General features: G+C 57.9%; 2 protein-coding genes across 4 annotated transcripts; one reads left to right on the forward strand and one right to left on the reverse strand.

The window, feature by feature from the left end:
- Window positions 1-1,936: 1,936 nt before the first annotated feature.
- FRS3 (fibroblast growth factor receptor substrate 3) lies at window positions 1,937-13,982 on the reverse strand. 2 transcript variants are annotated; one of them, XM_005529340.3, is made up of 7 exons: window positions 13,851-13,982; window positions 11,066-11,192; window positions 10,806-10,894; window positions 9,747-9,933; window positions 6,267-6,428; window positions 5,644-5,795; window positions 1,937-4,821 (listed from the first exon to the last, which is right to left on the reverse strand). In XM_005529340.3, exons 3-7 carry the CDS (start codon window positions 10,869-10,871, stop codon window positions 3,934-3,936), a joined length of 1,455 nt encoding a protein of 484 aa, XP_005529397.2. In that variant the 5' UTR covers window positions 10,872-10,894; window positions 11,066-11,192; window positions 13,851-13,982; the 3' UTR covers window positions 1,937-3,933. The 2 variants fall into 2 exon arrangements, with proteins under 2 accessions (XP_005529397.2, XP_014113563.2); XM_014258088.2 differs by having other exon boundaries at window positions 3,974-4,723.
- A 2,435-nt stretch (window positions 13,983-16,417) lies between these two features.
- PRICKLE4 (prickle planar cell polarity protein 4) lies at window positions 16,418-24,184 on the forward strand. Of its 2 annotated transcripts, XM_088067144.1 has the most exons (10): window positions 16,418-16,532; window positions 16,628-16,730; window positions 17,011-17,143; window positions 20,900-21,052; window positions 21,176-21,277; window positions 21,770-21,907; window positions 21,999-22,199; window positions 22,440-22,626; window positions 22,716-22,991; window positions 23,244-24,184. In XM_088067144.1, exons 4-10 carry the CDS (start codon window positions 20,903-20,905, stop codon window positions 23,714-23,716), a joined length of 1,527 nt encoding a protein of 508 aa, XP_087923270.1. In that variant the 5' UTR covers window positions 16,418-16,532; window positions 16,628-16,730; window positions 17,011-17,143; window positions 20,900-20,902; the 3' UTR covers window positions 23,717-24,184. The 2 variants fall into 2 exon arrangements, with proteins under 2 accessions (XP_087923270.1, XP_087923269.1); XM_088067143.1 differs by lacking the exons at window positions 16,418-16,532; window positions 16,628-16,730 and having other exon boundaries at window positions 16,875-17,143.
- The last annotated feature ends 98 nt before the right edge of the window (window positions 24,185-24,282 follow it).

Here is a 24,282-nt window from a genome sequence, read left to right on the forward strand (position 1 = left end):
ACTTAAAAAGGTCAAGGCAGTGATATTCCCTCTGCTCAGCCCATGGCTGTTCACAAAACATCCCAAAATTACAATTCCAGGTGGAGGAAGGAGCCCAGCAAGGACAGGTCAGGCCCCAGTGGGGCCACACAGAGCCAGTCCCCAGCCAAGGAACCTCCAGCCCAGCTCCCACCCCCAGGGCTCAGCCACCACCCAAATCCACCTCACTTTGCTGCCTAAACCCTTTCTAAACCCTGTTTCTCAGCAAACATTTCACTGAAGCAGCTCCTTCCTCGATTTTCCAGTTCCCAAAACACCAAGCTGAACCATCTGAGCTTGGGACAGAGAGGAGGAGAGGTCGGAGCATCCCCTCAGCTTCAGGGACAAACTCCAGAGCAGGTTTGGGATGGTTTTTCCTACCCAGCTGTACCAGAGCCCGGGATGGATCCCTGAAAACCAAAGGCAGATTTATGGATGCATCCACCAAGGGTGAGGATCCTGCTGTGAAGTGGGACGGGTCACCAGGTATCCCAATCCTGGTTTCCCATCCAAGCCAGCAGCACCTGCTGTTGTGCATCCACGGGGAAAGCCCAGCAGAAAGCGTCAGACCCAAAGGAAAATCCCTAAAATCCACCTTTACGAGGTTCCATAAGGATACAACAGATCAACAACATTCCCAAGTCAAATAAAACAGCCACAGGGAAAAACCCCAAAAAGACCCCAAATCACGGAATTGAAAGGATTGAGAGCACGGACTGGAATTCCCTCCTCACTTCCCAATCCAAACCCGGATCCTCCTCTGGAACTTTTCTCCCACGGCCACTAGAGGAAGCTGCGCCACTGCGCCGGGAGAATCCCAAAAGAAATTCCAAAAGAATCCCAGAAGAAAATCCCGGAGCTCCGGGACGGTGAGGTCAGCCCCAAACACAGCTCCAGCCCTTCCCTGCGCTCCCACTGCACCTGGAAAAACAAATATTACGGATTTCTCAAAGGGTCCTGCAAGTTTTCCAAAAAAGAGTGAAAATCACTGGGATGCGAACAGGACGTGCACCCTGAAACCCGTGAGTTCCATCCTGGCTGCCGGCACGATAATTCCCATTTAATGGCTCAAACATGGAACAACCCACAACAAACAATGGGCTGAGAGCAGCTTTTCATTCCCAAAGCTTCCCGGGGAGTTTGGGATCGCGCTGGAGCTCAGCCTGCTGAGCCAGCAGGGCCACCACGGCCACCGGTGAGAGGGGACACGAGGGGACACCAGGGGACACGAGGGGGCAGGGAGCACAGGATGCTCCATGCTGGAATGTGCAGCTGCCATCAGCTCGATCCTTTCTTGTCTTCAAGGCCCCTGGAATTCTCCTTCTTCCCAGAAGAGGAGCAGAATCCTCCAGGAACACCGGGCTAAGGACATGCCGGAGAGCGGCGATCGTGGATCTGCTGGGTGAGCACAGAACTGTCACCGCACTTCCAGTGTCCTGTGGGAGCCCTGGATTTGCCAAGGAGGGAAGGGTGGGACAGCCCAGACACCTGGAGGAGGTGAAAAGCAGCAGTTTGAGTGATCCGAGTCAAGTTTCCCAACACAAAGCTCTTGTGGAGGCACAGAAATGGGATTGCCAGACTTTTTAAGGAACTCCAGGGGGAATTCCCTGATCCCAGGAGCTCACAGAGCTTTCCACCCCATCCTCAGGGACACGTGGCCATGCTGCACCCAAGGACAGCCCCAGCCCTGAGCTGCTGCCACCCAAGGCACAAAGAGCCCTCCCCAGCACCTTCCCTGGAATTTAACCCACCTGGAAAGGGCCCTTACCTCCTCCTCCGTGGAAATGGAAAACATTTCCTCTCTTTTCCCTTTCTGGGAAAAAAGGTAAAAAAGGGATTTTGTATTTCTCAGCTCCAGCACGTTCCTACAGAGGCTCCAGAGGGAGTTGTGGTGAGGGTGACACTGACAGCTTAGAAACTCTTTATTTAAATATTTTATTTAAAGCTTAACGCAGTTAACTTTTTTTTATATATATATATATATATATATGTATAGATAGATATAAACAATTTCTTCTCTCACTTCCCTAAATGAAAGCTGGATTTAGGGGGATACATTACTTGGGGTGGGAGTTGTTTTTTTCCTTCAAATAAAGTCATTTGTTATACATATAAAAATATATTACTTGGGTTTCCTTTCAGTTACAGGTGACACAAGGGACGGGGCGGACGAAAGAATGGAAGATGAGCACAAGGACTTCCAAAAGGAAAAGAAAAACCAGTGGATTGAAGCGTGTGGCACACTTGGAATTTATAGTGCAACAGCAAGCCAAGAACTCCACGTTCTGCGACACAAACATGGCACCACTCGGACTTGGGACACGTGGCCTTGCTCCCAACAGGGTCACGGCTCAACAGGACATGACAGCACCAAAAACCAAAAAAAGGCTGAACTTCCAAAACCTGGAACTTGAGCTCCAGGCCCTTGGAGCTGGGGGATGGGGCTCTTTCCTCTTCCACAGACGTCAACAGCAGGAAACATCCAAGGACAAGGGGGACACGAGGCTTGGCAGCGTCTCTGGCTGGGCACTGGATCCAGCTCCTGTCCCAGGAGGAACACAGACACAGCCAGGAGGGATCCAGCTCCAGAGTGTCCCAGAGCATCCCAGAGCATCCCAGAGCATCCCAGAGCACTGCTCTCCATCGGAACAGGCACAGAGAAATCCAGGGAAATCCCACGGGGAGGGGCAAGGGGACATCCCGGGGCAGCTCAGCACAACCCCGGCATCGAGACAAAAATCCACAGCAAAAGGCCACAAAGTTACCTGGAATTTGAGCCCTTCCAGGTCTGTAGTTGAGGGAACAAACTGCACATTCTCTCCTGACACCGAGCACAGGCTGCTCCCGACCCCAGCCAGGCACGTGGGTGTAGGCAACGACTTTGATGCCACTCCAAGCTCGGCTGCCCGGCGGCTCCGCTCCCACTCCCACGTCTCCCATTCCATTTCCCACCCACCCCGTGACAGTCAGCCCCGAGTTCAGAAATTCTTCATTCCCAGCTGCTCCTTTCCACAGTGTTTTTCCCCAGTTGGTGGCTCAGCAAAGCCACCAAGGTATTTTGGGACCTGTCCCCTCAGACAGGAGCGAGCCCCAGCGAGAGCACACTGCAGACTGGCACCAACTTGGCAACGAATGGGGATGCAAAGGAGCAGTTCATAAATAAATAAGTAAACAAATAAATAAACCCACAGCATTTCTCAGCAGCTGCCAAAAAAGAACCCTTGTAAAAAAAACAAAGCAGGTTATGGCACAAGTGAAGTTCTCTAGGCCAAATTTCCAATCTCCCTCACGGCTGTGGCCTTTCCCTCTTCTAAAGCAGGGAAGGGAATTTAAGGATTTAGGCAATCAGGTTTCTGTGATCACAGTGTGTGCCCATGGCTCTGTGTCCTCTTTGTTTAATTGCAGCTGCCCAATTGAAATTGAATCTGAGACAGGGACAGAAGGATAAAAAGCTTCAGGAACAAACAGTGAGCTGAGGGGGGAAAGGCCACGGCGTGAGCTCCCTCATCTCCAGGCACCACTGAACCACAAGGCAAATCCCAGCTCTGGAGTGGCCTCACTGCAGAGCTCTCCTGGAGATGTGAAATCCACGGGGAACGGGCTCCATTTGCACCGAGCTCCTGGAGCAGCTCAGTTTTGGGAGCTTTAATGTTTGGGTTTTTTTCCCCCCGTGGCACTGCCCAGCTCTGGCTCTGCCCTGCCCCACCCCAGGCTGTGCCACCTCAGCGCTGGCACCTCCCGCCTGGAACTCAACCCTCAGAGTCACCAAACATCCCACAAGGCTTGAAAAACGAGCAACACAGAGAGGGGAGGACGGACAGACAGACAGACGAGCCTCAACAGCAGCAGCTGCAGGAGCCACAGCGGGCAGGACACAGCGAGGGACAGGGGAGCCAGGGCCGGCACTCGGGCCCCTCACAGGGGCAGGTCAGTGCTGTTGTGCCGCGTTTTCCTCGAGGTGCCATCGTCCCTGGGCAGGGCCCGCTGCAGGCTGGACATGGCCGCTGTCTTTTTGAGGTCGATCACGGCGTACGAGTCGGTGCGGCGGGCACCGGGGCTGGCGGGAGGTGCCACCCGGGGGTCCTGGTGACCCTTGCAGGGCTCAGGCTCCAGCTCCACCTGGATGTAATTGAGCTGCCGCGGAGGCTCCGGGCAGGGCCGGGGGAAGTCGAAGCTGAAGACGTTGGGCAGGCGGCTGCGCCGGGCTCGGGGCAGGAAGGAGCGGCGCGGCTGCAGGGCCGCGCTCTCCGAGCCCATGGAATTCTGCAGCGGCTCCTCCTCGCCGGCCTCGGAGAAGCCATTGGGGGACGGTGTGGGTGCCGTGCCGCCATCCTCGTCCCTGTGCCGGCCCGGCTGCAGCTCCCACACCGGCGGCAGCGCCGGCAGGTTCTCGTAGTGCAGCAGGGCCGAGCGGCGCTGGGAGCGGCTCCCGTCCTCCCGGGCCACCTTGGAGCGGCCAGCCCGGCACAGGGACGAGGTGCTGGGGGCCACCAGCCCGTTGAGGTTCTCGTAGACGCACTGTGGGGACGGACACCCCTCCTGACACTCGTTGTTGTTGTTGTTGGGGGGACTGAGGTGCGCCCGGCATTCCCGGGGGTGCCGGCACAGCCGGCGGTAGCCGGAGCTGGGAGCCAGCACGAATTTCACCTCCCCTGGCTGCAGGAAGACCTGAGGGTTGCGGTCTTCCAGGGAGCAGCTGTGGTTCCTAGGGGGGAAAGGAGGGTGGGCTTCAGGCAAGGAGTGCATACAGTGCCGGCCCCTCGGCTCCGGCTCCCCGGTGGCCGTGTTGACGTAGGTGTGGGACTGCAAGGAGAGAAGCAGAGGGACAGTGAAAGGAGGAGACAGCAGAGACCAGAGCAAAGCAGCCGATAAACCACCAGGAGAAAGGAATTTATCAGTGGCTGACGAGAAAAAAGGGATTTTGGAGGTTGGGAAGGTTTTGGGATGCAAATGTAAAAGTTGGTTTGGGTTTTGTGGGCTGGGAGAGAGGCAGAGTCCAGCTGCAGATACACACCGTGTGTCCACATGGATGGACAGCAGCAGGAATTTCCTCATGGAAAGGGCGGTCAGGCTTTGGAAGGGGCTGCCCAGGAAGGTTTGGAGTCCCCATCCCTGGAGGTGTCACCTGGAGGTGGCACTCAGGGCTCAGGGTGGGGATTGGGCACAGCTTGGATTTAATCTTTTCCCAGGTATTGCCCATCCCCAGTGATTCTGGGGTTCTGTGTCACATCTCACAAACTGTCTCCTCGAGTGGCTCACAGCTGATCCCACAACCCTCACACCTGCCCAGCCTGCCCTGGGGGTGGCTCAGACCAGCTGGGTTTTGTAGAAAAAATCTAAAAATTCTAAAACTGTGAGCAAAGAGCTGAACCTCAAAAATGAAAAGGATCTGAATTTAGGGGTTGTGTGACAGCTGACAGATAATTGCCACCCAAACACCAGTGGGTTGAGCATAGAACTCAGATTTTTTTGGACAGAACACCAGTTCTAGTGAAGTGTCAAAGAGCAGGAGCCTCCAGAAGCAAAATGAAAGAGAATAAAAAGAGTGACAAGGTGTGAGGATCCCCTGAGCTTTGAGTGAGGGAAACCCAGAATTGCACCCAGGGGAGTTTAGGATGGGTTTACCTGCTCCTCAGGCCCCAGGAGGGGGTGGGTAGAGTCTTCCCCCACAGAGGAATGCCTCAGGCTGCTCACTGAGGGGTGCCGGGCTGCAGAGAAGGACAGGGATTCTCCAGGGAAGCTGTGAAATCCATTGGGAAGTCCAGTGTAGCCCAGACCTGTGAGGGAATCAAGGCAGAGAAGCATTAAATTGGTACAAAATAGAATTATTACACTTTCAGAGTGAGCTGGGCTCTTCTGGACACCCTGGAAGGTAAAACCAGCCTGTCCAGGGCCATCCCAGGGCTGGAGCACACACACGGGGGCCAGGCCCTCCTCTAAATCGAAGGAATTCCTCATGGAGACAGGAACTGAGCCATTCCAGATGTGGCTTCCTGCAGAAACCACCTGACCCTCACAAGTGCTGCCCAGGAGAGGCCACTTGACAGTGGTGGCCTGGACAAATCCAGCTGAGGGGTGACAGCCCTGACTGCCTGAAGGGCTTTTCATGTTTTCCTCAGAAACCCAATCCCACGCTGGGGCCTTAAAACAAGAGCAGCCATGGGATCCAGGGGCAGTTTGATGGGACCCCCCTGTCACCCCCAGCCCTGTGTCCCCTGTCCTGTCCCCACACACTGATGGGCTCGTACTGGTGGGGCGCTGGGGGCTGCGGGCCCGCTCCCGATCCGAGGGCTGGCTGTTCCTGGTGATCACCACCGGCTCCTCCACCACGTTGATGCTGTTGCACTGCATCAGGTCCTGCAGCAGGTTGAAGATCTCCTCTGCTCGGGAGCACTTGAAGGCAAAAATTCCTGCCAGGGACAGAGAGGAGGGTCAGAACAGAGAGGAAATGATCCTGCTTTAAAAATATGTGTTATTCCCACTTCTAAATGAATTCTGATCTCTTCTGCTGTTGTTTAACACCATCAAGCCACAGGAGAACAAGCAACAACCCTGTGGATTATTTGGGAAATAACAGCAGAAATCATGGAATACAGAATAGTTTGGGTAGGAAGAGATCTCAAAGATCAGCCAGTTCCACTCCCAGCCTGCCACAAGCCCAGAGCTCCACACAGCCTGGCTTTAAACCCCCTCAGCGCTGGAATCTCACAGCACACGGGTGTGGAGGGCCAGGTGAACTGCTCACCTCTCCTATCTGAACTCCCCTGGCACCCACTCCATCCTTTTCCAGGGGAAAATCCAGGCAGTGACTCCTTAAAGCTGGACTGGGCCCTGTGCACGGGAGGGAGGGACAGGAATGTCACGTTTTTAAAAATCTCTGGGATTGAAGAGTCTCTCCCCAAAGGAGCAGCCCAGCCCAGGAGCCAATCCCAGGCTGGCACACGCACACACCAAACCATGGCAACAGGAACAGCCTGGCAACAAGGGCTGCTCCCAAAGATCCACGTTTTCCACTTTCTGGCAAAAAAAAAATATAGCTGGATCTGCCTTGCATCAGGTGGGGAGCAGCATCAGCAAGGAGGGCTCCAGGTGAAATTAATAAGCAGGATAAAATCCTGCAAGGAAGGAAGAAAACAACACATCATCCCTCTCATTTCTGCTTAAAGAGTGCCTGATAAAAATTCTGCAGGGTGTGAGAGCTCTGCTTCATCCCCTCTGCCTGGACCTGAACAGAACCAAACCACGCAGAGGGCAGAATTTTTATCTCTGGATTAAATTGTCACCACTGATCCTCACCCTGCAAAAGGCAAAGCAGAAACCCAAGGACAAATTCCCTGATAGGAGTGGAAAACCCCATTAAAATAAATATTAAAGAGCAGCAGATGCCAGAGCAGATTCACACAGACCCTGAGCACTCAGGGGAGTCCTTTTGGAGTTTACAAACACATTAACAGAATGAGGAAACAACTTTTTTTTTTTTTTTTTCTCCCAGGAGATGCAGATGCCAAGGAAATGTTCAGCTCTTTTTGAAAGCAACAGACTGGTGGAGGAACCAAGAGGCACCATTGTAAAACTCATTCCTCTGTTCCCAGACTATTCCCAGTGCTGCTGGTGACTTGGCATCAGCTCCTGGGTGAGTCACTTCCCTCTCCATGCTCACAACATCAGGGAAACATGGGATTCCTTTTCCTCTGTCACAAAGTGTTGCCAGACCCAAAATTGGAGCTCTGGGTAGAACCAACGTGGGGGAAAAGCACTGAGGAAAACAAAACTCAAAACAAAATTCAAACAAAAGCTGCTCTGTGGAATAAATAACCCTAAATTATGGGGAAAGGTGCAGGTGCTGCTTTATCCTGAGTTGAAAGATGCTTAACAAAGTCCTGCAAATGCTTTTAAGCTCCTGAGGAAGGCCCAGCAAACCCTCCTGCCCCAACTGGGGCACCAAAGCACGGAGTAACAACCCCAAAAATGCTTCACCAGTATCCCCAGGAGCACCAGCAGGGCAAGGCCATCAGATTTATGTCAAATTTAACACTTTTAACACAGAGCATCCCCCGTGTGTGCACAAAGAGGGGGAGGAGGCTGCAAGACCCCCAGCACCAGGAATTTGGGAAGACACGAGGATCAGCTGCCTTTGGGTGATGCCTTAAATTTGAGCTTTCATATTTTCCAAACTCTGCACTCTGATTTAACTCTGAACTGCACATAAAGTGTCAGCAAGTTCTCTTCACAAACAAACAAACAAAACAATCCTTTTCCAGCCCCAGAACCAAGGGCACCATTGCAGCTTCAGGCCCAAAAAGTACAAATTGCAAATGGATGGAGCAGCCTGGGAGGATGGGACTTCATAACCTGAAGCTGTAATTGGATAATTAAATTAATTAAATGGACCAAAACTTATAAAAGTGTGAAAACTCATTATCCAGGGTCCATCTTGTGTGGAGCCATGGCCGGGCTCTTGTAGTGCCCAAGGTGTATCCTTGGAAGGGCTTTTAATTTTAATACTATTTAGTATTATTTTATTTATTTTAATATAATAATATTATTTTATTTATTTTTAAATTTTAAATTTTAAAGTATTATTTTATTTTATTAATATTATCATTAATTTTTCATTCTTTTAATAAACCCTGACTTAATTCCTTTAACTCTGTCCAGCCTCTGTTCTAGGGAGCCTCCCAAGGTGTCACGGGGAGAGAAAGCTCAGAATTGCTGCCCCCAGGGAGCCCCCAGGCACTGACCCTGCCCCAGAGATCCCCAGGGAGCCCCCAGGCACTGACCCTGCCCCAGAGATCCCCAGAGATCCCCAGGGATCCCCAGGGATCCCCCGACACTGACCCTGCCCCAGGGATCCCCCAGACACTGACCCTGCCCCAGGGATCCCCAGAGATCCCCAGGGATACCCCAGGCACTGACCCTGCCCCAGAGATCCCCCAACACTGACCCTGCCCCAGGGAGCCCCCAGGCACTGACCCTGCCCCAGGGATCCCCAGGGATCCCCCCAACACTGACCCTGCCCCAGGGATCCCCAGAGATCCCCTGACACTGACCCTGCCCCAGGGATCCCCAGGGATCCCCAGGGATCCCCCAACACTGACCCTGCCCCAGGGATCCCCCGACACTGACCCTGCCCCAGGGATCCCCAGAGATCCCCAGGGATCCCCCAGACACTGACCCTGCCCCAGAGATCCCCAGGGATCCCCGGGGATCCCCCGACACTGACCCTGCCCCAGAGATCCCCAGGGATCCCCAGGGATCCCCCGACACTGACCCTGACCCAGGGATCCCCCGACACTGACCCTGCCCCAGGGATCCCCCAACACTGACCCTGCCCCAGGGATCCCCCGACACTGACCCAGCCCCAGGGATCCCCAGAGATCCCCAGGGATCCCCCGACACTGACCCTGCCCCAGAGATCCCCAGGGATCCCCGGGGATCCCCCGACACTGACCCTGCCCCAGAGATCCCCAGGGATCCCCAGGGATCCCCCGACACTGACCCTGACCCAGGGATCCCCCGACACTGACCCTGCCCCAGGGATCCCCAGAGATCCCCAGGGATCCCCCAGGCACTGACCCTGCCCCAGGGATCCCCCGACACTGACCCTGCCCCAGGGATCCCCAGAGATCCCCAGGGATCCCCTGACACTGACCCTGCCCCAGAGATCCCCAGAGATCCCCAGGGATCCCCCGACACTGACCCTGCCCCAGGGATCCCCCGACACTGACCCTGCCCGGTGTGGCAGCGGCGGCCGCTCTCGAAGGAGAAGAGGTTGGAGTCGAAGCCGTAGCGGCGCAGGCACAGGTAGGGCCACCTGACGGCGTCGCGCTTGTGCGTGTGCAGGATGAGCTCCCTCTGCGTCAGCTCCATCACCCCCGAGCCCAGCTCGTGCCCCTCATCGTCCACGTTGGTCACCTGCAGGGGACACAGCGGGAAAATCAGAGCCACGGCTCGGCTGGGGCTGGGAACGAGCTCCAGGAGCAGCCAGTTCAGATCTCTGCTTTCACTGCCAGGTGGACACTGAGGGGTGGGGAAATCCCTGGGCAATTCCAAGGACTGAATGTGTTTTCCATGAGGAAATTCCTCCTGATTTCCAGCCTAAACCTCATCTGGTGCAGCTGTTCTCTCTCATCCTGTCCCTGTTCCCTGGGATAAGATCCCAAATCATCCCCTGGTTGTCCCCTCCTGTCAGGGAGTTGTGGAATCAGAAGATCCCTCCTGAGGCTCCTTCCCCAGCTCCCTCAGGACTCTCCAGTCCCTTCCTCAGCTCCATTCCCTTCCCTGGACACGCTCCAGCCCCAAAATATCTCCCTTGCCCAGAGCTGGACTGGGCCCTCCAGGTGCCCCTGAGCAGCGCCCAGCCCAGCCCAGCCACCAAGCTGGGCAATTCCATGGATTCCCCTCCATTTCCTGCTGCCTTTTCCCAGCTGAGAGCAGGGATTCATGGCTGGCAGGAGCTGTCAGCCCTGGAGCCCATGAGCTTGGCAGCTCAGCTGCTGTGGCTGAGCCCCGGCCCTGGAACACAGCCCTGAGCAATAAAAGGTTTTTCTCTCCAGTCCCCCATTTCCTTGCATTTCCCAAGCAGAGGCAATTTAGCAGCAAATACAAACACATTCACAGCAGGAGTTTCTTAAGGAAAGGGGGAATAAAACCCCACCAAACCAGAAGTGATGAATTTGCAAATGCTATGGAGGGATGTTTGTGTGCAGGGACAGAAGTTTGCTCTCGCCTTGTGCAGTCAGAGCTGTCCCAGGCCCTCTGATGGGGTTGGAAGGGCAACAATTTACCTTGAATTTGGTGGGATGGTTGTCTGGGATGCTGTCTGTGCACAGACAGCTGCAGCAGCTCCCCATGACGCCAGGCAGAGAGGCAATCCCTGGGGACAGGACACAAATTGGGGCACAATCAGATTTCCAGGCAACTCTCCCAGCATCTCCAGCTCTGCCCTCCCCCATCCCAGTGGGTTTGGAGCTCCAACTCTTTGTTCTGTTCCTTGATTAACGAGAGCTCTAAGTGTAGCACTAATTAAAACCAACAGGTTTCTTACCATTAGGCAGTTGTTGGATTTGTGGAGGAGTGAGAAGGGATTCCCACTGCAGTCCCTCTATCTCTCTTGGGACTTCATGGCAAGCAGGCTTCACCTAAAACATGAGGGGAACACTCCCATCTTCCACCTGGCAAGGAGAACACAATTAAAAAATTATAAAAGCAGAGAAAATTAGAAAGCAGGGGGTGGGAGAGTGACTGAACATCCCTTCAGACATCCCAAGGATAAACGGGTGCATTTTGTGTTTAATTAATTACATTTATATCAATGCAGAAAACTCTGCACAACAACAAAAAATACACAGCTGAAAATAAAAAAAAATAAAAATAAATAAGAGATATTTTATTTCCTGGCTTTGGGATCCTACAGAGGAGTGGGCCCTGCCAGGGTGAAGAAAATAAAACTGAGCAGCCAGGGGTGGTGAGGCAGCTGCTGCTGAGGAATGCGAAGGTGCCTTCAGTGCAGGGAAGGTCCTTTGGGGTCACAGAACCAGCAGCTGCTCTGCTTTGGAATAGAAGCAAAAAAAAAAAAGGCCAGAAAACACAAAAACTCTGATATCTGACCCAGTCAGTGCGAGGATCAGACAGGCAGGAGTTGCACGCAGTAGGATTGAGAAATACTCCTGGGTTTTTTAAATTAATAATAATAGTGAGAAATGTGAAATTCTGCCATCCCTGATGGGAACTTGGGCAGGTAACAGGGGATGATGCCAGGTGTGCCCTGAGAGCAGCTCAGTGTCTCCACCTGATCCACCAGGACCCAGAGCCTGGCAGCAGGGCAGTAAATGGCAATTTGGGAACCTCTTCCCACTGGAAACCTCTTTCCATTGGGAACCTCTTTCCATTGGGAACCTCTTTCCATTGGGAACCTCTTTCCATTGGAAGCCACTTTCCATTGGGAGCCTCTTTCCACAGAGAATCTCTTCCCATTGGGAACGTTTTTCCATTGGGAGCCTCTTCTCATTGGGAATCTCTTTCCATTGGAGGTCTCTTTCCACTGGGAACCTCCTTCGACTGGAAACCTTTTTCCATTGGGAATCTCTTTCCATTGGGATTCTCCTTCCATTGGGACCCTTTTTCCATTGGGAGCCTCTCCCTTTGCCATGCCAGAATCCGCCTCCCCCCTCCTCCAAGTTAAACCACGCATTGTGGAGTGGCAGAGCTGCCCTGGGCCCCCTTCCAGTGTGGAGGGAGGGGGAAGAGCCCCACTTGAGCTGCCAAAGGGTCCCACTCCATTTTTACATCAAAACCTCCCATAAATCACCTCCCACCGCACTCCATGCCGTCACTTTGGCCCTTGGAGAATTCCCCACCACGCCCCAACCCTGCCAAGAGCCCGGGAGAGGAAAGTTTCCTTCTGTGCAAGCTGAGAACAAACAAAGCCGGTGCCAGCTGCCCTCCTGCACACACCTGCCAGCCCTGCAGCACCACCAGCCCTTCCCTGTGCCACCCCACACACCCTGCCCCTGCCAGCCTGCTTCTTTCCCTAGGCCGGCATGGATTTATTCCCCTCCCAGGCTTTGGTCAATAATTCAGCACAGATCCTGCTCCATGTGATCTGTGTCCTCTGTGGCTGTGCTCTCCCACCGCAGCCATTCCCTCAGGAATAACAGCTGGGAGAAAACATTCTGCCTTTGCCTCCTCGATATCCCTCTCTCCCTCCATCCCCATCTACGAGGGGTCAGCCTGAAGTGCTGTGGCTTATCAAGGACAGCTTTTACAGTGAGAATTGAGCAAATGAACTAAAAAACCACCACCTGAACGCTCCCTCAGCGCTTCCCACTGCTCCTCGCTGGTGAATATTTCATCAGCATCCCTTTCACACAGACGCTGAGATTCCCGAGTCTCCAGGCTCCTGCTCTGCACTTCCAACTCACCTTCCCACACCTGTTTGCCAGTTCAGAGCTCAGCCAGTCACTAAAACCACCCCAACAGCCCAGCGCGGCTCCCCACAGTAGGACTGGGTCCCTCCTAAGGCCACCAGCCCCATCCAGACTCCCAGGATCCCAAACTAAACCCTCCTCAGCCCTGCTTGGACCAGGCTCTCCCAAATTCCCAGCCTGCAGAAGCCCCTTGTGCCTTCACCCTCCTGCCAGCCCTTCTCTTAAACTCAGAGCTGGAGAAGAGGATCCCCCCCAATCCCAAAGGATCAGGGCACCCCGATACCCCCTGCACAGGGACACACGGACACCTGGTGTGGAAAAGCACCTGGTCCCACATCAAGCCCTCCAGGACACGCAGGGACAGACCCAACACATCCTCCCAGGAAAAGGAGGGAGCAGGGGGGCAGCTCCGGGGGCAGGAGGGACAAGGAGAAGGGGCTGGAGGAAGGAGAAGAGGGATGGGGGATTCAGGAGGGGGCTGCAGGGAGGAAGAAGGGGATGGACAGAGGAGGAAAGGGATGGAGGGGTGAAGAAGGGGATGCAGGGAAGGAGAATGGGATGCAGGGATGGGGAAGGGGGTGCAGGGATGGGGAAAGGATGGGGCTGCAAGGATGAGGAGGATGGGGCTGCAGCGACATGGAAGGGGATGAAGGGACGAGGAAGGGGATGAAGGGATGAGGAAGGGGATGGAAGGAGGAGGAAGGGGATGGAGGGATGAGGAAGAGGATGGAGGGAGGAGGACGGGCCTGCAGAGCCCGTGGGAACGAGGGGCCTGAGGAAGGGGCGAGTCCCGGGGAGTACCGGGGAATTGGCTGCGAGGGGCGGCCGGGGGAGCCCGGGGAGGGCACGAGGGGAGGGGACAGGGGGCGATGCCGCGGCCCCGCTTCAGGCGCGGCTCGGTACCTGAGGCGCTCCCGGCTCCGCCGTCCGGGAGCTGCGGCCCGGGGCCCCCGGCCCGGCCCTTCCCGGAGCCCGAAGCGCGTCGGAGCCCCCGGCCCGGCCCTTCCCGGAGCCCGAAGCGTGTCGGGGCCCCCGGCCCGGCCCTGCCCCTGCCCGGCCCGGCGGGTCCGGGGGTCCCCGGTCGGGCCCGGGGGCGGGGGGGCCGGGCCCGGGCCCGCCGGAGCAGCGCCCCGGCGCGAGCGCGGCGGGGCCGCCAGGGGGCGCCAGGGGGGCGCGGCACCGCCGGGGGGCGGGGCAGGGTGGGCGGGGCCTCACGGTGGGCGGAGCTTGGGTGGGCGTGGTCGGGCTAAGGGGGATGGACGGGAGGGGTTTGGGGGGGGTCACTGAGAGCGTTTGGGGGTCTGAGGCAGGAGAGGGCACTTCGGGGGGTTTGGGGATCTGGGTTCGGGGGATGCTCGAGGGAGATCAGTGGAGGGGAACTGGGGAGGGGTCTGGGGAAGGAGAGGGGCTGGGGGTCGGTGGAAGGGGATTTGGGGTTGGGGGAATGGTCGTGGGGGATCAGTGGAGGGGAACTGGGGACGAGTCTGGGGAAGGAGAGGGGCTGGGGGTCGGTGCAGGGGGATTTGAGGGATCTGGGCTGGAGGGTCGCTCAAGGAAGGGTCAGTGGAGGGGGATTTTGCAGGGTCCGGGTTGGAAGGATGTCCTCGGGGGTGAGTGAAGGGGAATTTGAGAGGGGTCTGGAATAGAGGGAGACTTAAGATGCGCATCGGGGGCTCTGGGGAAGGAGGGGGTTCGGGGGGCTGAAGCAGTCACAGCGGCCCCATGCACGGCCCGGTCCCAGCAGCCTCAGAGCACTAAAGCAGTGCCGGGGTCCCGCTGCACCCCCAGAACATCTCGGAGGGCTCCTGGCTGCCCGTGCTCAGGCTGTGCCGGGTCCCGACTGAGCCCAGAACGCCGCATTTGACCCGGCATGGGGCACAGCTCGGGGAGAGTTTACCCGAGCCGCAGATTTTACAATTTACAATTTCCATTCCACAATTTTCCGGTTCCACCCTCACCCACGGCTCCGAGGTGGAGCTGCCGGACATCAGCCCTGCGTTCGGAGGGACGGGAGCTGCGGGTCCTCACCCCAGCACGGAGCCAGCGAGCCGTGTCCTGCCCTCCGCGGGGACACCGCGGGGACACCGCGCTGCTCCGGGCTGTTGCCATGGAGCAGTGGCTGATGTCACCTCGGGAAAGCTGCGAGTGACCCCTCTGTCCCCGAGCAGGACTTTGCCCAGGAATCCTTCTGGGGAGGGATGGAGGAGCGTGGGGGGAGCAGGGGACGGGGGGGGTCCTGTCACCACCCGCGGGGACAAAGTCCAAAGCAGCAACCGGGCCGAGATAAAGCTGCAGGGACCAAGCTCCCGGCAGTGGAATAACAGCGTGGGGACATCCGTGACACCAAAGGGACCCTGGGTGGTGACAGCCCCGGCGGGACAGCCCTGCTGGGACCCCTGAGCAGGGAGGGACAGCAGCAAAGTGTGGAGGTGCCCACCCCTCCTCCTCTTCCTCCTGCTTTTCCCCCTGCTCAGGGGATTTTGCAGAGGATCCTCAAATGGTTTGGCTTGGAAGTGACTTTGAAAATCCCATTCCTGCCATGGACAGGGAAAATTTCCACTACCCCAGGTTGCTCCAAGCACCCAGGCTACCTAAAAACAGAGGCCAGACAAAATGAAGGGAATAAATGGCAGTTCTATTTATTGAAAGGCCTCCAGGTACATTTTGGGCAGACAAAGCCTCTCCCAGGGGTGACATTCAAAAATGGACCACAGCTCACAGGTTTCCACACTTTTTAAAGTTTGGTCTGTTTGCATATTGAGGGTTAATCTTCCAATTCCAGCTTCAGGTAATGAAGTCATTTACCCCAAGTTTGCTCCCCCCCACCTCACTTTTGTTTCCATCTCTCAGGGCCTGAGGCAGGGAGGTGTCCTTGATCCCCAGGCCTGGAGAGGAATTGTTGTGTCTGACCAAAATGGGAAAGCAGCAGCTGACACTGCACGTGGAATTTAGTGTTCTACACTGAAGAACTGCAGGACTACAAATGTATGAAAAATAGAAAATCTAAAATCCTAAGGCTTCACAAGCCCTGTCCAACCTGGCCTTGGACATTTCCAGGGATGGGGCAACCAGTTCCATAAAGCAGCACAATAACCTGTGCCCCAACACCGCCCTGCACGGCCTCGCCCAGCGGTGCCACGGGCTTGTCACGGAGCCTGGCACCTCCTCTGCCAAATCACCATCCCTGTGCGTTTTGGCTGCAGTCCCGACCCTGATCCCAGAACCTACACGAGCCATCTGCACCCCTCGGGGCTCCCAAAAGCTGCCACAGCTCCCGGGACCACGCAGGTGGCAGAGATCCAGCCTGGTCCTGGCAGATTTAGGGGTTTTTGGGGATGCTGTGTCCCTTCTCATCCCCAAAGTCACATCAGCGGGCAGGAAAATTTTACAGCGTGGTGAGAAATGCACAGAAACACAACCAAGACGCTGTGCCTCGCGTCAGGCTCTGATAAATTTTCTCCTGACTCCTGCCCGGGTAGAATTGCTGCAGCCAGAGCCGGTCTGGAATGGCTTGGAGGAGCCTCGTCAGGTGTTCAGGGCTTGTGGAAACTAGGACATCCTGACTTGCCGCTGGCTAACTCCTTTGTGAGAGCCCAGCCTAAGTTTCTCCACCTCTAAATTGGGGTGTAATGACACTTCCCCCTCTTTCATGAAGCTTCAACTCTTTCTGATCTCGGCAGGGAAATAAATCATCGCGCGGGATCATAAAAGTCATCAAACGGCAACCTGGGGTGAACCGAGCCGCAGATGGAGGGAAGGGCGCGGGCGCTCGGAAAATGAGAGGTAGGAGCGAGCCAGATGTCATCGGCAGCTCTTTCCCCTGTAGGGTTAATGTCCCCCCCCCTTCCCCTCCCTGCCTGCCCTGGAATTCCAGCCATTGGCTGGCTCCCGAGGTTTAGGCTAAAAAGCCTCTAATTAGGACCCCGGCTGCCGCGGAGCCAGTGCCTGGGCAGGCAGGGGGGAAAAAAGAGAGGAAAAAAAAAAAGAAAAAAACCCCAACAACAAAAAAAACCAACAACGTTTCCCTGACTGAGCTTGGATGTTTTCCTTTCGCTTTGCAAAGTTTTCCCAGCCCAGGCTCCATTCCCTCGCGTCCTCCGGAGCAGGGCGGGACAGCGGCGGCCGGCGCGGGGCTGGAGCGGGCGGCCAAGCCCGGAGCGGCGGAACGCGGGGCCCGGAGCGCCGGGAAAGGGCAGGTACGTGCGGCTGGAAGGGACTCCGGGCTCGGCTCTCCCAGCTCCGTGGGGAGATGGAGGTGGGGGAGAGGGAGATTGAGAGGGAGATTGAGAGGGAGATTGAGAGGAGGGGGCAGCGAGCTGCTGCGAGGGGAAGGGAGCGAGGCGGAGCAGGGGGATTTTGGCTGTTTGGAGATTTTTTTGGGGGGTGGGGGGATAATATCGCTGCCCCCGCGGTCTTTGTGGTCGGGGAAATGTCCCCTGAGAGCAGGAGGTGCCGCCTGTGCCGTCGTGCCAGGCTCTGCCAGCCCGCAGCGGGCAGGTGCTCCGGGGCTGGGGGCTGCTTCCACCATCCCTGCTCCCCTGGCATCGGCCGGGAATGGGATGTTTCGGGATTGGGGATGGAGCTGGGCCCCTCCAGACTTGCCGGGCTGAAATCTGGTGGCCACAGGGAGGGGTGGGGTGAGGGGTTTTCACCCCGGTGGCCACGGGGAGAGGAGGGGTCGCGGATCTTTATCTCGGTGGCTGCAGCGAGAGGAGGGGCGGGGGTCTCGGTCCGTAGCTGCGGATGTACGAATGGGTGAGCCAGGGTGGGTTAATGGGTTACTGCTCCCTGCCGTGCCTGCGGGATGGAGGGAAAACACAGCAGGAAAAGCCATTTGCAGCACTGGCACATCCCCTGGTGAGCCAACAGAACGCTCCCCTCCGGTGCTGCGCGGCAGAGCAGGATGCTGAGACCCTCCCCCATCATTTGGGGGACAGCAAAAGCCTTTTTTAAAGCCAGGGCCACGACGCTGCTGTGCCCAGCAGTGGCACCAAGGGCTGCTCCACCTGGTGCCACCCCAGGTCCAAAAGGCACCGTGGGCTCCTGGGTGAGACCGGCTCCAGGTCGGGCAGGACTTGCTGCTCCGGCTCTCCTTGCCAGACCTCAGCTTATCTCGCCCCAAAAGATGCATCTTTACTGCTCTGCATCTTTATTGCTCTGCATCTTTATTCCACTCTCCTCCAGCGCAGCTGTGTTGACGGGAGCTGAAGCAAAAACAGGTTATCCCGTGGGTGAGGCCAGAGTGGAGCTGCGCCTCTGGGAGCTGCCGGCGCTGCCGGGTGCTTTGAGGGGCTTTTTGGAGATGTTGTGTTTCCTGGGGACTCTGTGAAAGCGAAGTTGAGGCAGGGATGAGGCTCCCTGGCCGTGCTGGGAACAGGGAGCCTGTGCTGAATTCCGAGCGGGCTGGGGTGGCTGGGCTCCAAGTTAATGTGTGACCTTGGCAGCAGAGGGCTGGGAGCCCACACAGACTCCCACAGCCAGCTGGAGACAGGGGCTGCTCCCGGGGAGCCAAATCAGATTAGTATTCCCAGGAATTTCAGCCTCTTGTACTCGGGGAGCTGCGACAGCTTCCGATCCTTTGGAGAGCAAGAGGAGCTTGGGCAAACGCGTCCGGAGGAGCACCCACAGGCAGGACAAGAGGATTTCCAGCCAAGGCAAATGACAGCCAGTGCCACCCAGCCTGCCCGACTGGTCTGTCACACGTCCCTTCTCGGGGACTTGCTGGCTGCTCCCCCAAAGTGCCAGCACGGTGCCACCTCCCCTGGCGCCCGGTTTGGGGCAGACTGGGAGCATCCCTGTATCCCTTGGCAGCCCAGCAGGGCAGGGCAGCCAGGGAGTGCCCGGGGACAGCCAGGGAGGGCAGGAAGGAAGAGGGGACAGGGCCGGGGAGCAGAGGAGCCAGACCTGTTGGGGCTGCCTGGCTCTTTAGCATGGGAGGCGCGTACCTCTGTCACCGTCTGGGGCTAATTACAGGGACTCGTTTACAGCCCAGACGGCTGCCAGCCATCGTAATCACATCAAACTGGGCTGGGCTGGGCTCTCCAGCACATCCCCGTGCGTTCACAGCGGCCGGGAGCCCTGCCCGAGCCGCTGTCCCCCAGTGTCACCCCACCTCAGGGATATGGGGGTCCCTGTGCCTCACTGGGCTGGGGCCAGGCCGGCACTGCCAGGAGGGGTCTAATTAGCAGCAAAGTTCCAAGAGATTACACAAATGCAGCTTGGAGGCTTAATGAGCCAAGCACAGCCCGGGAATGGCACCCACCTCCCACGGGGACACCTCTCCCAAACCGGGCAGCAGCAGAGACACGAGGGTACCCCTCAGCATCCCCAGGGTCTCTCACAACCCTGCTCCTCCTGGAGAGCCAAAACTGTTTCCCGATCCCTCACCCGAGCCAGCAAGGCCAGGGCTCTTTTTGGGCAGCAAATACGCACTTAAACCAGATTATTTCATCCCTATCCCAAAGCACAGCTTTGAACAACACCCTACAACCAGCCCTGCATCCCCCGGGCTGCCCCAGGCTTCCAGACCCCAAATGCCAGGAAAAAGCCAGCAGGCCTTTTGTTTTATCTCTCCGATTAGCCGATCTGCAGCGTTAATCATTGACCCGGCAGCAGGGCAGGGAAACCTGAGCTGCCCCTGCTGATCCCATCTGCTCCCGGCTCCAGAGCTGCCCCCTTCGGGTGCCAGCACCCCGAGGTGCTGCTCAGGAAGGGCACTGGGGTGTTTGGTGTCAGCAGTGGGGACATTGGGATGTCCCTGACAGGGGGGACACACCAGCACCGTCCCAGTGTGGAGCAGGGAACGAGTCCTTGTGGTGGCAGAGGTGTAGGAGGACCAACATTTCATGGCCTGGGGGTTCTCACCCCTCATCCCTGAGATCATTTGATGCAGGGAACATTTTCCATAGGGGTTGACTGTCCATGGTGGGCGTTGCAGGGGTGAATCCCTGGTCACAGCCCCGTGATTTCCCTCCACGAGGAGCAGCAGTTCGGTCCCAGCCCACCCTGGCTGCCCATGCCAGGGCAGGAAATGTGGGCTGAGGGAGTCAGGCTCTGGGCTGGCATCCAGGGAACCCCAGGAGCCACCACATCAGCATCTCGCCTTTGTTTTGGGAAGCCAGGGCAGGAAGGAAGCGTGGTGGAAAGGAGGGGACGGCACCGGATGGGTTTCCACTGCGTAACCCCGAGCCAGGCGTGCGGTGTGGGCTGGGACAGCCGGGCAGGAACAGCCCTGGGCAGAACAATGGCAGCCCGAGGGGAAGTAATTATTTCCCACTGAATTGGGCTCAACCTCAGTCTGTTCCCACTCAGGGATGGGCAACTAGATCTGGGATTAGGTGTGCCAGCTGGGGGAAAGCTTCTGCTGTGGGTGTTGCTTTTTTCCAAAAACTGTTCCAGCTTGAGCTTGGGCACTTGGGGTCTTCTCTACCTGGCTTCATCCCCATCCCCATCCAATCCCATCCCCATCCCCATCCCCATCCCCATCCCATCCCCATCCCCATCCCCATCCCCATCCCCATCCCATCCCCATCCCATCCCCATTCCACCCCCATCCCCATCCCATCCCCATCCCATCCCATCCCCATCCCCATCCCCATCCCATCCCATCCCATCCCATCCCATCCCATCCCATCCCATCCCATCCCATCCCATCCCATCCCATCCCATCCCCATCCCCATCCCATCCCCATCCCATCCCCTCATTGTGGGTTTGCTGTAACCCCCAAAGAGAAAGGAGCCCCCCCAAAATCCCTTGTATTCCTGCAGTGGTTCAGCCGAAGCTCTGGAGGTTGTGGTGGTTTGGAGCATCATCCCAGCTGGACGTGCCCCAAGGTCGCTCCAAGGGATGAGGAGCTGCTTGTCCTGCTGCCACGTGGGCACAAGACAGGTATCCAGGGACGGACCCTTGCTCCCTGCCTCGTGTCTGACCACCTCTGGCTCTCTGTCCCCAGCTCATGTCCCTGCCGAGCCCTGCATGGCCCCAGCAGGACGAGCCCTCCCCCTGCGGCACCACCACCGGTCTCCCCCCGGCCTCGTCCGACAGCGACTCCGGCTGTGCCCTGGAAGAATACCTGGAACCCTCCGCGGAGCCCGCGCCCCCCGAGGTGGGCAGCACCCGGCTCTCCCCCAGCCACACCAGAGCACCCCGTTTCTCAGGGTTAAACACACATTTTAGCAGCTTTGAGCTAAACACAGTTTAATCTCCCTCTGAAATTGTTTCTCCCAAGGTGCTGCCGTGTTTTGGGCCCCACTCGCCGCAGCCTGGCTCTCCCTCTGACAGGACCCGCAGCAGAGCCCTTCTGCAGCAGCTGCCTCCTCAGGACTGCGATGTAAGACCCCCCTTTTTTTGGGTGCTGCTCCCCTCCCCAGGCTCACCTGATGCTTTTTTGGGACTACTTAAAAACAGAGGCCAGACAAAATGAAGGGAATGAAAAGCAGTTCTATTTATTGAAGGGCCTCCAGGTACATTTTGGGCAGACAAAGCCTCTCCCAGGGGCTGCACACAAAAATGGACCACAGCTCACAGGTTTTCACACTTTTGTAAGTTTGGTCTATTGGCATATTGGGGGGTTGATTTTTTGATTCCAGCTTCAGGTAATGAAGTCATTTACCCCAAGTTTGTTCCCCACGACTCCCTTTTGTTTCCATCTCTGGGGGCCTGAGACAGCGACTCCAGGCCTGGAGAGGAATTGTTGTGTCTGAGCAAAATGCAAAAAGCTGACCCTGTGTGTGGAGTTTAGAATTATCCACTGAACAACTGCAGGACTAATACATTTTCTAAAACAGAAAAGCTAAAATCCCCTGACCCTGGTGCCCCACAGGAGCGGTACTGCCCCGACCTCGCCGAGGAGGAGCGGCGGCAGCTCCGAGCCTTCAGCGCCCGCCGCAGGCAGGAGGCTCTGGGCCAGGGCCTGGCGTGTCCCGTGCCAGCTCCCTGCCACGGCTGTCCCTGCAGGAAGGTGAGCTGTCCCCTCCAGCGCCCATTCCCTGCCAGGGACCCGGCCCCAAAAGCCAGCCCAGCCCCAAACCTGGCATCTCTCTGCCTTGCAGTGCGGCCGGAGGCTGAACAAAGGGGACCCGGGGATTTCAGCGTCTCGCCTGGGCGACCAGTTCTGGCACCCGTCCTGCTTCTCCTGCCACTTCTGCCACCAGCAGCTGGTGGATCTCATCTACTTCCAGCAGGATGGGAGGATCTACTGCGGCCGGCACCACGCCGAGCTCTTCCGACCCCGCTGTGCCTCCTGTGACCAGGTGGGTGCTGGCCAGGTGGGTGCTGGCCAGGTGGGTGCTGGCCAGGGGCAGGCTTTGACCTCCCTGAGGCTGTTAAACACCCCCAAGCTCAGCTGGGGGCTCCAAATCCATCAGAACCACCGATGGGCCGGAGGAATATTCTTTCCTGAGCCTTGCAGAGAGCCCCACGGGCTGGCGGCTCCTCCTCACTCCTCAGCACAGCGAAGCACCGAGGGTTCTGAGGCTGTTTTCCCATTCCAGCTGATCTTCATGGAGGAGTGCATCGAGGCCGAGGGCCGGCGCTGGCACCTGGAGCATTTCTGCTGCCTGGAGTGCGACGAGCCCCTGCGCGGGCAGCGCTACGTGATGAGGAGCGGCCGGCCCTGCTGCCGGGGCTGCTTCGAGAGCCTCTTTGCCGAGCCGTGCCAGGCCTGCGGGGACCCCATCGGTACGGCCGCGACCCCCGCGGGCTCCCCTGGCCGCGGAGCCTTCCGAGGATGGATTTTGGCACTGCCCTCACCTGTGGTTGCCCCGCAGGTGCTGACAGCGAGGAGGTCACACACCAGGGGCTGCACTGGCACGCCCGAGCCGCCTGCTTCTGCTGCAGCCTGTGCCGAAAGCCGCTGCGGGGACAGCCCCTGACCTGCCGCCGCGGCCGCCTCTTCTGCTCCGACACCTGCAGCCGCGGCCAGGACGCCTCTTCCACCGCCTCCGACTCCTCCGACTCGGCTTTCGCCTCCGCTCCATCCCCCGACTCCACGCCCCTGTCCCGCTCGGCAGCGGGGGGCTGCAGGCAGCAGGGGGAAGGGGCTGGTAGGGTCCTACTGCCGTGGGCTGGGACGGGAGTGGGAGCAAATCCAGGCTCTGCCCAGACCCTGGGGACTTCATTGGGAATGTCACACAGTGGGAAGTGGGGATAAACCCCCAGCCCACCTCCCACGGTGGGAGCTGGAGGTGGCTCGGTGCCACCTCGTTGTGTCCTGAGACAGCCCTTGCTGTGGGATGGCTGTGGGAGGGCAGGCTCAGCTTCTCCTTCCTCCCTTACACCCATTTCCCCTTTTCCAGAGGCGTTTTCAGATCAGGCCCCGGTGCACCCTGCGTTCAGGAGCCCCGAGGATCTCGGAGCAGCCGCACGGGAGTGGAGGGGCGATGCTGCCAAGGAGCACCCAGGGATGCTGGGACCCCCAGCCGGCCACCCCTCGGCCCCCCAGCCCAGCCCAGAGTGGCCCAACGAGCCTGGAGCCTTGGGCCAGCCGCTTTTGGGGGGCCCCGACACCCGAACAGCCACAGGCAATGGAAACCCACACTTCCAAGCGGGCACCTCCCCTCCCCGACACAGCCCCCGGGCAGAGGATGGCACGGAGGAGGAGGAGGAGGACTCCTGGTGTCCCACCTGCTCCTCATCTTCGGACTCGGACTCAGAGGAGGAGGGTTTCTTTTTTGGGAAGCCCATCCCCAAGCCTGGGATGAATTCCCTGGGCAGGGAGCCCCCGGGGAGGGGCAGGGGCAGGACGGCCAAGCACTGCAGTGTGTCCTAACAGCGGGGTCCGGGTTCCCCGAGTGGCACTGCCAGGTCCTGCCAGGTCCTGCCACAGCCTCAACACGTTCCAAGTGTGTCCTGGACGCGGCCCAAGGCTGGTGGGAGAAGCTGCTGGGATCTTTTCCCCCCCGGCGGCTGTTGGCAGAGCAGAGCCTGCAATTCCTGCCAGCCTCTCCCGCAATTAGGAACAGGTAAAGCAGGAAGGGAGCGGGGCCGGCGGCCGCGCCGGGGCTCCAGCGCCTCCGACAAGGTGGCAGCTCCAGGGAGAGCGGCCGGAACTCCAGACAAGGGCAGCTGCCTGCATCACCCCACTGCTGGGTGGGATCCTTCCCTGGACTCCTCTGTGCCCCACTGCCACCTGCTCTCCATCCCTGGTGGCACCGCTGCCACCGCAGGGAGGGGACCTGGGGCACAGCTCTGCTGCTGCCGATGACGAAGCTCCAATAAAGTTTGGCTGAAATCTGAACGCAGGGTCTGCCCTGTTCCTTCCCAGCCCATTGTGACACTGACAATGTCACCGGGGCAGGGAGGTCCCCAGGGGTGGCCTCTGCCCTCTGCCACAGC

This window comes from Pseudopodoces humilis, chromosome 26 (genome assembly GCF_049639895.1).
Source record: "Pseudopodoces humilis isolate 2021_Gansu_Grassland_sample_001 chromosome 26, ASM4963989v1, whole genome shotgun sequence".
In the NCBI taxonomy this organism is placed as follows: domain Eukaryota; kingdom Metazoa; phylum Chordata; class Aves; order Passeriformes; family Paridae; genus Pseudopodoces; species Pseudopodoces humilis.